General features: G+C 54.5%; 1 protein-coding gene across 1 annotated transcript in view; it reads left to right on the top strand.

Moving 5' to 3' along the window:
- The window catches only part of TBCD (tubulin folding cofactor D), a 109,769-nt gene that overhangs the window by 85,302 nt on the left and 11,375 nt on the right, over positions 1–13,092 (top strand). Inside the window, exons 24-33 of the mRNA XM_077254573.1 lie at positions 1,180–1,211; positions 2,015–2,077; positions 6,498–6,574; positions 6,924–7,005; positions 8,359–8,477; positions 9,256–9,347; positions 9,459–9,599; positions 10,786–10,869; positions 10,988–11,143; positions 11,269–11,407. Of these exons, the coding sequence (XP_077110688.1) occupies positions 1,180–1,211; positions 2,015–2,077; positions 6,498–6,574; positions 6,924–7,005; positions 8,359–8,477; positions 9,256–9,347; positions 9,459–9,599; positions 10,786–10,869; positions 10,988–11,143; positions 11,269–11,407 (985 nt within the window). The remainder of the gene's footprint in view (positions 1–1,179; positions 1,212–2,014; positions 2,078–6,497; positions 6,575–6,923; positions 7,006–8,358; positions 8,478–9,255; positions 9,348–9,458; positions 9,600–10,785; positions 10,870–10,987; positions 11,144–11,268; positions 11,408–13,092) is intronic.

Below are 13,092 nucleotides of genomic sequence, written 5' to 3'. Positions count from 1 at the left end.
TGAGGATGAAGCCCGGCATCAGGACCCCGGTGCTGCCCGACCACCTCCAGGCTGAGCGGTGCCCCGGGGCGGCCTGCCTTTACCTTTCACCTGTCACTGTGTTATCTCAGCCGCGGCTGCTATGAGGAAGTCGCCGTTACCTGCCCAGGGGCTGGGAAATTCTCCAGATACTCTGCGCTGACTCATAAACATGGCCGCCCCATCTGGAGGGCACGGATCTAGGGCAGACTACTTACCAGCCCCGGGGCCGGACCCTGCGGCGCCAGTGATTGCTCCATGTAATTCCACACTTGTCCATTAGTGGCCGCTGTAGGATAATTGCACGGCTGGCGGCAGCAGCCTGCGTCGATCACTGGGACGAGTCGTGATGCGGAGTCATTCTGCTCCACAACATTGGGGCTTCTGCTTGTTGTTTTATGTCCTCCTGCCCAGACTAAGCAGAAGCCGTCATGGCGGCAGCAGACAGCGGCGTTTTCTGTTGCTGAAGGGCTGCTTTTGCCTCCAGCACCTGCCCTAATCTCCCCTGCCGTCCTCGTTAATGTCAGGGTGGAGCTAAGGCGGCGTCCTCCTCATTGTCTTACACTCATCCTATTACACACGGAGAATACGTGACTCACCGGGAACGGTTCACATGACAAACTCAGCCGGTGTTGAGGAAGTCGGCTCCACTAGTCCCTTCTGTGCACATTACAGATCTGAAAAAAGTTTTTCGTTATCGGTTTTCTAGTCTGAGATATAAGCAATCGAAGTTACAGGCCCGAAGCCTGAGGCTGCACTACTGAGAGACCTCAATGAGACTGGCACAGTATGTGGGGGGACGTTTGGTGGACATTAGCGTCCGCACACATAACTGAGCCAGCTAAGATGTAGATACTGACGAGGGTAAGTCCACACAAGATTCCGGCACCTGAAATCACATTGTCTCTCAGTGGTGCAGCCTCAGGCTTCGGGCCTGTAACTTCATTCAATCATATCTCAGCTCTGGAGTGAGATATTAACGAACGGTTTTCACTTTTTGATTGAGAATTAAAGTGACTGATTTTTTTTATTGAGACAGAGACCCCCAGGTCAATTTATCCCCCCCCCATCAAGACTGGTCATTAAAGGGGTCTGTCCATCCAGAGGGTGGGGATCGTGGCAAACAGTTCGTCCTATCAATATTATTGTGTCTCTTCCTAGGGGTCTTGGAGGAGAGCTGATGAGACCTGCAGGTGAGGATGGAGCGGCCCGTGCAAGCCCGGGGATTGTCCCCATGTGAGGCCCAGGATGGGCCCAGAACCTGAGCCCGGACATATCCAGATCCGATCAGTTCTGTGTGGTTCAGGTCCACAAAAAGTGTCCCGAGTAGGGATCAGTGCAGCCGGCCCACAACAGGGTTTGCCCCATGTTATATTTGGGGTCACGGATAATATAGTCCTGGTGAGGACAGTGGTGGTGTCAGTGGTGAGGACAGTGGTGAGCACAGTGGTGGTGTCAGTGGTGAGGACAGTGGTGGTGTCAGCGGTGAGGACAGTGGTGAGCACAGTGGTGGTGTCAGTGGTGAGGACAGTGGTGGTGTCAGCGGTGAGGACGGTGGTGATGTCAGCGGTGAGGACGGTGGTGGTGATGACAGCAGTGAGGACAGTGGTGATGTCAGCAGTGAGGACAGTGGTGGTGATGTCAGCGGTGAGGACAATGGTGATGTCAGCGGTGAGGAAGGTGGTGATGTCAGCGGTGAGGACAGTGGTGGTGATGTGATGTCAGTGGTGAGGATAGTGGTGGTGAGGATGGTGGTGATGTCAGTGGTGAGGATGGAGGTATCGGCGGTAATGACAGTGATGGTGATGTCAGCGGTGAGGACAGTGGTGAGGATGGTGGTGGTGATGTCATTGGTGAAGGTGGTGGTGATGTCAGTGTTGAGGACAGTGGTGATGTAAATGGTGAGGATAGTGGTGGTGGTGTCAGCGGTGAGGACAGTGGTGGTGATGTCAGTGGTGATTCTTATTTTTGCCTTTTTTTCTTTTTTTTCTTCTAGTTTGCTGTTTAATAGAAAAACTTTCTCTCTCCAAAATCCCTTCCCCGGGGCCGGCCACAGTGGGTGAGTTATGAGACCTCTCTTATTACAGCTCTGCTCATTGTACTCTGCCCGCTGTACACTGCCCTCTCTGCCCGCTGTACACTGTCCTCTCTGCCCGCTGTACACTGTCCTCTCTGCCCGTTGTACACTGTCCTCTCTGCCCGTTGTACACTGTCCTCTCTGCCCGCTGTACACTGCCCTCTCTGCCCACTGTACACTGCCCTCTCTGCCCGCTGTACACTGTCCTCTCTGCCCGCTGTACACTGTCCTCTCTGCCCGCTGTACACTGTCCTCTCTGCCCGTTGTACACTGTCCTCTCTGCCCGCTGTACACTGCCCTCTCTGCCCGCTGTACACTGCCCTCTCTGCCCGCTGTACACTGTCCTCTCTGCCCGCTGTACACTGTCCTCTCTGCCCGCTGTACACTGTCCTCTCTGCCCGCTGTACACTGTCCTCTCTGCCCGCTGTACACTGTCCTCTCTGCCCGTTGTACACTGTCCTCTCTGCCCGCTGTACACTGCCCTCTCTGCCCGCTGTACACTGCCCTCTCTGCCCGCTGTACACTGTCCTCTCTGCCCGCTGTACACTGTCCTCTCTGCCCGCTGTACACTGTCCTCTCTGCCCGCTGTACACTGTCCTCTCTGCCCGCTGTACACTGCCCTCTCTGCCCGCTGTACACTGCCCTCTCTGCCCGCTGTACACTGCCCTCTCTGCCTGCTGTACACTACCCTCTCTGCCTGCTGTACACTGTCCTCTCTGCCCGCTGTACACTGTCCTCTCTGCCCGCTGTACACTGCCCTCTCTGCCCGCTGTACACTGCCCTCTCTGCCGCTGTACACTGCCCTCTGCCGCTGTACACTGCCCTCTCTACCCGCTGTACTCTGCCCTCTCTGCCCGCTGTACACTGTCCTCTCTGCCCGCTGTACACTGTCCTCTCTGCCCGCTGTACACTGTCCTCTCTGCCCGCTGTACACTGCCCTCTCTGCCTGCTGTACACTGCCCTCTCTGCCTGCTGTACACTGCCCTCTCTGCCTGCTGTACACTGCCCTCTCTGCCTGCTGTACAGTGCCCTCTCTGCCCGCTGTACACTGCCCTCTCTGCCGCTGTACACTGCCCTCTCTGCCGCTGTACACTGCCCTCTGTACACTGCCCTCTCTGCCCGCTGTACACTGCCCTCTCTGCCGCTGTACTCTGCCCTCTGCCCACTGCCCTCTCTGCCCGCTGTACACTGCCCTCTCTGCCCGCTGTACACTGCCCTCTCTGCCCGCTGTACACTGCCCTCTCTGCCCGCTGTACACTGCCCTCTCTGCCCGCTGTACACTGCCCTCTCTGCCCGCTGTACACTGCCCTCTCTGCCTGCTGTACACTGCCCCGCTGTACACTGCCCTCTCTGCCTGCTGTACACTGCCCGCTGTACACTGCCCTCTCTGCCCACTGTACACTGCCCTCTCTCCGCTGTACACTGCCCTCTGCCCGCTGTACACTGCCCTCTCTGCCGCTGTACACTGCCCTCTCTGCCCGCTGTACACTGCCCTCTCTGCCGCTGTACTCTGCCCTCTGCCCACTGCCCTCTCTGCCCGCTGTACACTGCCCTCTCTGCCCGCTGTACACTGCCCTCTCTGCCCGCTGTACACTGCCCTCTCTGCCCACTGTACACTGCCCTCTCTACCCGCTGTACACTGCCCTCTCTGCCCCCTGTAAACTGCCCTCTCTGCCTCCTGTAAACTGCCCTCTCTGCCCGCTGTACTCTGCCCTCTCTGCCCGCTGTACACTGCCCTCTCTGCCGCTGTACACTGCCCTCTGCCCGCTGTACACTGCCCTCTCTGCCCGCTGTACACTGCCCTCTCTGCCCCCTGTAAACTGCCCTCTCTTCCTCCTGTAAACTGCCCTCTCTGCCGCTGTACACTGCCCTCTCTACCCTCTGTACACTGCCCTCTCTGCCCGCTGTACACTGCCCTCTCTGCCCGCTGTACTCTGCCCTCTCTGCCCCCTGTACTCTGCCTTTTCTGCCCCCTGTACTCTGCCCTCTCTGCCGCTGTACTCTGCCCTCTCTGCCCGCTGTACTCTGCCCTCTCTGCCCCCTGTACTCTGCCCTTTCTGCCCCCTGTACTCTGCCCTCTCTGCCCCCTGTACTCTGCCCTCTCTGCCCACTGTACACTGCCCTCTCTACCCGCTGTACACTGCCCTCTCTGCCCCCTGTAAACTGCCCTCTCTACCCGCTGTACACTGCCCTCTCTGCCCGCTGTACACTGCCCTCTCTGCCCCCTGTAAACTGCCCTCTCTTCCTCCTGTAAACTGCCCTCTCTGCCGCTGTACACTGCCCTCTCTACCCTCTGTACACTGCCCTCTCTGCCCGCTGTACACTGCCCTCTCTGCCCGCTGTACTCTGCCCTCTCTGCCCCCTGTACTCTGCCCTTTCTGCCCCCTGTACTCTGCCCTCTCTGCCGCTGTACACTGCCCTCTCTGCCCGCTGTACACTGCCCTCTCTTCCTCCTGTAAACTGCCCTCTCTGCCGCTGTACACTGCCCTCTCTACCCTCTGTACACTGCCCTCTCTGCCCGCTGTACACTGCCCTCTCTGCCCGCTGTACTCTGCCCTCTCTGCCCCCTGTACTCTGCCCTTTCTGCCCCCTGTACTCTGCCCTCTCTGCCGCTGTACTCTGCCCTCTCTGCCCGCTGTACTCTGCCCTCTCTGCCCCCTGTACTCTGCCCTTTCTGCCCCCTGTACTCTGCCCTCTCTGCCCCCTGTACTCTGCCCTCTCTGCCCACTGTACACTGCCCTCTCTACCCGCTGTACACTGCCCTCTCTGCCCCCTGTAAACTGCCCTCTCTACCCGCTGTACACTGCCCTCTCTGCCCCCTGTAAACTGCCCTCTCTGCCTCCTGTAAACTGCCCTCTCTGCCGCTGTACACTGCCCTCTCTACCCGCTGTACACTGCCCTCTCTGCCCCCTGTAAACTGCCCTCTCTGCCCCCTGTAAACTGCCCTCTCTGCCTCCTGTAAACTGCCCTCTCTGCCTCCTGTAAACTGCCCTCTCTGCCGCTGTACACTGCCCTCTCTGCCGCTGTACACTGCCCTCTCTGCCGCTGTACACTGCCCTCTGCCCGCTGTACACTGCCCTCTCTGCCCACTGTACACTGCCCTCTCTGCCCCCTGTAAACTGCCCTCTCTACCCGCTGTACACTGCCCTCTCTGCCCCCTGTAAACTGCCCTCTCTTCCTCCTGTAAACTGCCCTCTCTGCCGCTGTACACTGCCCTCTCTACCCGCTGTACACTGCCCTCTCTACCCTCTGTACACTGTCCTCTCTGCCCGCTGTACACTGCCCTCTCTGCCCGCTGTACTCTGCCCTCTCTGCCCCCTGTACTCTGCCCTCTCTGCCCCCTGTACTCTGCCCTCTCTGCCGCTGTACACTGCCCTCTGCCCGCTGTACACTGCCCTCTCTGCCCGCTGTACACTGCCCTCTCTGCCCACTGTACACTGCCCTCTCTACCCGCTGTACACTGCCCTCTCTGCCCCCTGTAAACTGCCCTCTCTACCCGCTGTACACTGCCCTCTCTGCCCCCTGTAAACTGCCCTCTCTGCCTCCTGTAAACTGCCCTCTCTGCCGCTGTACACTGCCCTCTCTACCTGCTGTACACTGCCCTCTCTGCCCCCTGTAAACTGCCCTCTCTGCCTCCTGTAAACTGCCCTCTCTGCCGCTGTACACTGCCCTCTCTGCCGCTGTACACTGCCCTCTCTGCCGCTGTACTCTGCCCTCTGCCCGCTGTACACTGCCCTCTCTACCCGCTGTACACTGCCCTCTCTACCCGCTGTACACTGCCCTCTCTACCCGCTGTACACTGCCCTCTCTACCCGCTGTACACTGCCCTCTCTGCCGCTGTACACTGCCCTCTCTGCCGCTGTACACTGCCCTCTCTGCCGCTGTACACTGCCCTCTCTGCCGCTGTACACTGCCCTCTCTATCCGCTGTACACTGCCCTCTCTGCCGCTGTACACTGCCCTCTCTGCCGCTGTACACTGCCCTCTCTACCCGCTGTACACTGCCCTCTCTACCCGCTGTACACTGCCCTCTCTACCCGCTGTACACTGCCCTCTCTACCCGCTGTACTCTGCCCTCTCTACCCGCTGTACACTGCCCTCTCTGCCGCTGTACACTGCCCTCTCTGCCGCTGTACACTGCCCTCTCTGCCGCTGTACACTGCCCTCTCTGCCGCTGTACACTGCCCTCTCTATCCGCTGTACACTGCCCTCTCTGCCGCTGTACACTGCCCTCTCTGCCGCTGTACACTGCCCTCTCTACCCGCTGTACACTGCCCTCTCTACCCGCTGTACACTGCCCTCTCTACCCGCTGTACACTGCCCTCTCTACCCGCTGTACACTGCCCTCTCTGCCGCTGTACTCTGCCGCCTACCTGTGATCGTCCTGGATTTGTGTTTTTCAGCCGAATGGCAGCAACTTATCAATGATTCTCTGAAAAGTCTTCACCTGTTCTCCAGCGCGGCCCGACAGAAGATAAAGGTAGCGGCCCCAGTGTATACTGTGTGTGTGTGTATACGCTACTGGTTACCTCCCAGTGCTTCTGTAACTGTGATGTCACTAGGTAGATGGAGGAGCAGTGATGTCATCAGTTATGATGGAGGAGCAGTGATGTCATCAGTTATGATGGAGGAGCAGTGATGTCATCAGTTATGATGGAGGAGCAGTGATGTCATCAGTTGCTTCTTTCAGCCATGTCTCGGCCACCTCTGGTTATTGGGGTACCTCTGTGGGGGGCTGTGTGGGTGGGGTACGGCCGTGTGGTGTTGGTGTCGGACGCCGTCCTGTCCCTTTGTGTCTGTGATGTGATAATCCCGTGCTTTGCCTGCAGGAAGCCGCAGTATCTGCCCTGTCTGCCTTGTGTAATGAGTTCTACCAAGGACCGGACGGAGAGGTCGATCCGGTCACACAAGGTGAGTGAGTCACCCGCAGCTGTCGTCTTAAAGGGACCACATCAATTACAGCAACAAACACTGAGGCAATTACCATCCACAGTCAGACCCAGCCCTGCAGTCCCACCTGTGCTGCTAAACCAGAAACCGCATCATACCTTCCCCATATAACACGTGTGCAGTCAGAAGGAAGAGCGCCCCCAGGGGACGAAAGAGCCCAGCACCAAACCCTACAGGAACTGCTGGGTTACCATATTGTGTAAAGCTGTCACCTCCCTGCAGCAATGTGAAGTCAGGTGTACCAGCCACCAGAGCTTCTGCACCGCACTACTGCCCCCCAGTGTACAGGAATATAACTGCTATAATACTGCCCCCCCCCCCCCCCCCCTTGTACAGGAATATAACTACTATAATACTGCTCCTATGTACAGGAATATAACTACTATAATACTGCCCCTATGTACAAGAATACAACTACTATAATACTGCCCCTATGTACAAGAATATAACTACTATAATACTGCTCCTATGTACAATATAACTACTATAATACTGCTCCCTATGTACAAGAATATAACTACTATAATACTGCTCCTATGTACAAGAATATAACTACTATAATACTGCCCCTATGTACAAGAATATAACTACTATAATACTGCTCCTATGTACAAGAATATAACTACTATAATACTGCCCCTATGTACAAGAATATAACTACTATAATACTGCCCCTATGTACAAGAATATAACTACTATAATACTGCTCCTATGTACAAGAATATAACTACTATAATACTGCCCTTGTTTGTTTGATGATATAATACTGTCCATTATGTACTGTATATGATATATTACCGTCCCTGTGTGTTATATATTCCTGACTTCTTTGCACAGTAATATATCTGATATAATGCCACAAGTGTGTTATGATATATAACACTGCCCCTATGTACAGTAATATATCTGATATAATACAGCCCCTGTGTGTTATATGATATAATACTGCCCCTATGTATAGATAATATATCTTGTATAATACCGCCCCTGTGTGTTATGATATAATACTGCCCCTATGTACAGTAATATATCTGATATACTGCCCCTGTGTGTTATGATATAATACTGCTCCTTATGTAGAGTAATATATCTGATGATATAATGCCCCTGTGTGTTATGATGTAATACTACCCCTTATGTACAGTAATATATCTGATACAATACTGCCCCTGTGTGTTATGATATAATACTGCCCCTGTGTGTTATGATAAAATACTGCCCCTATGTACAGTGATATATCTGATATAATACTGCCCCTTATATACAGTAATACATCTGATATAATACCGCCCCTGTGTCTTGCTCCTGGTGCAGGTGACATGATCGGTTATTACACGGCTCAGCTGCACAGTGTGGAGGAGATGACTCGCTGCGGCTTTTCCCTTTCTCTTGGTGCTTTGCCAAAGTTCATGCTGCGACGCAGGCTCCAACAGGTATGGCTCTGCTCCGCGCTCTGCTCCTCGCTCTGCTCGGCTCCGCGCTCTACTCTGCTCCGCACTCGGCTCTGCTCCGCACTCGGCTCTGCTCCGCACTCGGCTCTGCCCCGCACTTGGCTCTGCGCTATTTACCATGTGACTCATACTCTCTGTTCTCACTGTGAAACGACATTCCTAATCCCCGAGACGTCTCCAGACCCAGAAACTGTGACCGCAGAAGTGGACCTGATGTCTCCTGTGTCTCACCAGCTTATGGGAAGCGGAGAGCGGGGTCTTTGCCCACTGGATTACCTGCTACAGTGCCCCAATAGTAGAGCCACTCACTGTAGTGCCCCCCATAATAGAGCCAATCTGACCTGTGCCCCATAGTTGTCACTCACAGTAGCTATGACAAACTGGTAAGTTCTGTACTAGTGCCCCAATGTCAGATGATGACGGTGCCCACTGATGATCTCCGCTCCCATTCTTGCCCCCAGTGTAGATGAGGGTCACAGCAGAGGCATGTCTATTTAGGGTGAAGAAGAAATCTCTGAAGCATTACTCAGGGGGAACGCCTCCGTACCGCAACCCTGACAACAGGTCTTGTGCCCCCTCCCTCTCTCCTAGCCTCTTTCGCTCTGCAGGCCGCCACTCTGTCTCCGTACCGCAGCCCTGACAGTATAGACTATGGCTCACATGCCCCCTCCCTCTCTCCTAGCCTCGTACCGGACTCCCACCTTGTACCGCACCCCCTGTGGTGGGATGTAGGATCGCGGTAACATTTCTTGTCTTCCAGGTTCTGGACGGTCTGAGGAAAGTCACCACCATCTCCGGGAAGGACGTCAGCTTTGCTGAGTCCAGGAGAGATGCCCTGAAGGCCATGTCACAGTACGTAAACCCCCTCCTTCTCTCCCTGAGCCTACCGATTTACCCTGCTTTCCTCATTTTCACAACCTCCGCTTGCTGTCAGTGGTAACCGAAGATGCTTGTGTCGCGTAGGGTTTGCCAGAGTGTAGGAGTGGATTTGGACGGCTCACCATCGGAGGTCCTGTGCCGGGAGAACGTGACCCTCGTGTACGACGCCATGCTGAACTGCATGAACGACTACACCACGGACAGCCGGGGGGACGTCGGTGCCTGGTAAGGGGGGACTTCGGGGCCTAGTAAGGGGGGACTTCGGGGCCTGGTAAGGGGAGGGAGGTCTGGGCCTGGTAATTGGGGACGTCATGGCCTGGTAAGGGGAGACATCAGGGCCTAGTAAAGGAGGAACGTCACGGCCTGGTAAGGGGACGTCTGGGCCTGGTAAGGGGGGATATCGGGGCCTGGTAATGGGGAACGTCGGGCATGGTAAGGGGAAACGTCGGGGACTGGTAAGGGGAAAACATCGGGGCCTGGTTAGGGGGAGTCGTCGGCGCCTGGTAAGGGGAGACTTCGGGGCCTGGTAATGGGTAACATCGGGGCCTGGTAAGAAGGGAGACTTTGGGGCCTGGTAAGGGGGAGACTTTGGGGCCTGGTAAGGGGGATCGTCGGGGCGTGGTAAGGGGGGACATCGGGGCCTGGTAATGGGGAACATCGGGGGCCTGGTAATGGGGAACATCGGGGCCTGGTAAGGGGAGACATCGGGGACTGTAAGGGGGGAACGTCAGGGCCTGGTAGGGGGATGTCGGGGCCTGGTAAAGGAGAATGTCAGGGCCTGGTAAGGGGGGACATCGGGGCCTGGTAATGGGGAATATCGGGGCTTGGTAAGGGGAGACGTCGAGGCCTGGTAAGGGGGGGAACGTCGGAGCATGGTTAGGGGGGAACGTCAGGGCCTGGTAAGGGGACGTCGGGGCCTGGTAAGGGGAGATGTCGGGGCCTGGTAAGGGGGGACCGTCGGGGCCTGGTAAGGGGAGAACATCGGGGAATGGTAATGGGGGACGTCGGGGCCTGCTAAGGGGGGAATGTCGCGGCCTAGTAATGGGGGACGTCGGAGCCTAGTAATGGGGGACGTCGGGGCCTAGTAATGGGGAACGTCGGGGCCTGGTAAGGAGGGATGTCGGGGCCTGGTAATGGGGGACATCGGGGCCTGGTAAGGGAGACGTCGGGGCCTGGTAAGGGGGGGATGTTGAGGCCTGGTAAGAGGAGACCTCCAACAATGCCATCACTGGTAGCTGCTGCATACTGGAGATTCACAACTAGGTGGCAGCATTGTATAAGACATAAGCAGAAAGTTGCTTTGCACGTGCTCTGTGCGTGGACAAGGCTCTGCTGCATGTAACACTTCATCGTTCACTTGTAAATGTCTCCGGACACAATATTAATATCCCCCGTCTCGTCTTCTGTCCAGGGTGAGAGAAGCCGCCATGGCCGGCCTGCTGGACATCACACTGCTGCTCGTCAGGACGGCACCAGAGCTCATCGGAGAAGACGTGTAAGTCCCCGGAAAGGTGTGGAGCGGAGGTGCTCTCGAAATGGCAGAATGAGGAGTCCCAGATTATTTCAGGAGAGGTTTGTGCAGGTCTCCCATGACTCGTTGGCTTCCTCCGCAGCTGTCGGAGGATGATGTGCTCCGTGGCGCAGCAGGCGGCTGAGAAGATCGATCGTTTCCGAGCTCACGCTGGATCAGTCTTCCTGAGTCTCCTGCACCACGACCCCCGCATCCCCAACATTCCCCATCGGGAGGCGCTAGAGAGGATATTCCACAGGTATCTGCCCCTGCAGGAGTGAAGGAAAGCTGGCTGAGGCTGTGGTCACCGCATCGGGTGTCACCCAGACTTCCATCTGGTTAAAGGAGGAGCCATGTGATACTGACCGTTATCTCTCTGACCAGATCCCAGACAGACTCTCTGAACTGGAACGCTCCGTCACAGGCCTTCCCCCGGATTACACAGCTCCTGGCTTTACCCACCTATCGATACTACGTCCTGATGGGCCTGACCGTCTCAGTGGGGGGATTAACAGAATCTACAGTAAGAATCGCCATGTAACTGCTCAGCGGGGTCTCCACCAATGTCACCCCGTATACCCCTACATACATTACATTACTGATCCTGTACTGATCCGGAGTTACATCCTGTATTATACACCAGAGCTGCACTCACTATTCTGCAGGTGAAGTCACTGTGTACATACATTACATTACTGATGCTAAGTTACATTTTGTATTAACCCCAGAGTTGCACTCACTAATGTGCAAAAAGCTGAAATGGGTGATTTCATTATACTCTACATTTGACCTGTCCACATTCTGCGTTGCTTCCCATCACTATCTCATCATGTGCATCATACGCCCGCATTCTCCACCAAATGTGATAGAAAGGCTTGAAACACATTTCTAAATTTTTCCTTGAAGCATGAGAATTCTTGCACCGTGTTTTACTTACAGTTGTGGCCAAAAGTATTGACACCCCTGCAATTCTGTCAGATAATACTCAGTTTCTTCCTGAAAATGATTGCAATCACAAATTCTTTGGTATTATTATCTTCATTTAATTTGTCTTAAACGAAAAAACACAAAAGAGAATGAAGCAAAAAGCAAAACATTGATCATTTCACACAAAACTCCAAAAATGGGCCAGACAAAAGTATTGGCACCCTCAGCCTAATACTTGGTTGCACAACCTTTAGCCAAAATAACTGCGACCAACCGCTTCCGGTAACCATCAATGAGTTTCTTACAATGCTCTGCTGGAATTTTAGACCATTCTTCTTTGGCAAACTGCTCCAGGTCCCTGATATTTGAAGGGTGCCTTCTCCAAACTGCCATTTTTAGATCTCGCCACAGGTGTTCTATGGGATTCAGGTCTGGACTCATTGCTGGCCACCTTAGAAGTTTCCAGTGCTTTCTCTCAAACCATTTTCTAGTGCTTTTTGAAGTGTGTTTTGGGTCATTGTCCTGCTGGAAGACCCATGACCTAAGAGGGAGACCCAGCTTTCTCACACTGGGCCCTACATTATGCTGCAAAATTTGTTGGTAGTCTTCAGACTTCATAATGCCATGCACACGGTCAAGCAGTCCAGTGCCAGAGGCAGCAAAGCAACCCCAAAACATCAGGGAACCTCTGCCATGTTTGACTGTAGGGACCGTGTTCTTTTCTTTGAATGCCTCTTTTTTTTCTCCTGTAAACTCTATGTTGATGCCTTTGCCCAAAAAGCTCTACTTTTGTCTCATCTGACCAGAGAACATTCTTCCAAAACGTTTTAGTCTTTTTCAGGTAAGTTTTGGCAAACTCCAGCCTGGCTTTTTTATGTCTCGGGGTAAGAAGTGGGGTTTTCCTGGGTCTCCTACCATACAGTCCTTTTTCATTCAGATGCCGACGGATAGTACGGGTTGACACTGTTGTACCCTCGGACTGCAGGGCAGCTTGAACTTGTTTGGATGTTAGTCGAGGTTCTTTATCCAACATCCGCACAATCTTACGTTGAAATCTCTTGTCAATTTTTCTTTTCCGTCCACATTTAGGGAGGTTAGCCACAGTGCCATGGGCTTTACACTTCTTGATGACACTGTGCACGGTAGACACAGGAACATTCAGGTCTTTGGAGATGGACTTGTAGCCTTGAGATTGCTCATGCTTCCTCACAATTTGGTTTCTCAAGTCCTCAGACAGTCCTTTGGTCTTCTTTCTTTTCTACATGCTCAATGTGGTACACA

Source organism: Ranitomeya variabilis, chromosome 4 (assembly GCF_051348905.1).
Source record: "Ranitomeya variabilis isolate aRanVar5 chromosome 4, aRanVar5.hap1, whole genome shotgun sequence".
Lineage (NCBI taxonomy): Eukaryota > Metazoa > Chordata > Amphibia > Anura > Dendrobatidae > Ranitomeya > Ranitomeya variabilis.
Note: the sequence above shows the minus strand (reverse complement) of the source record. Positions and strands in the feature narration are given on the sequence as shown.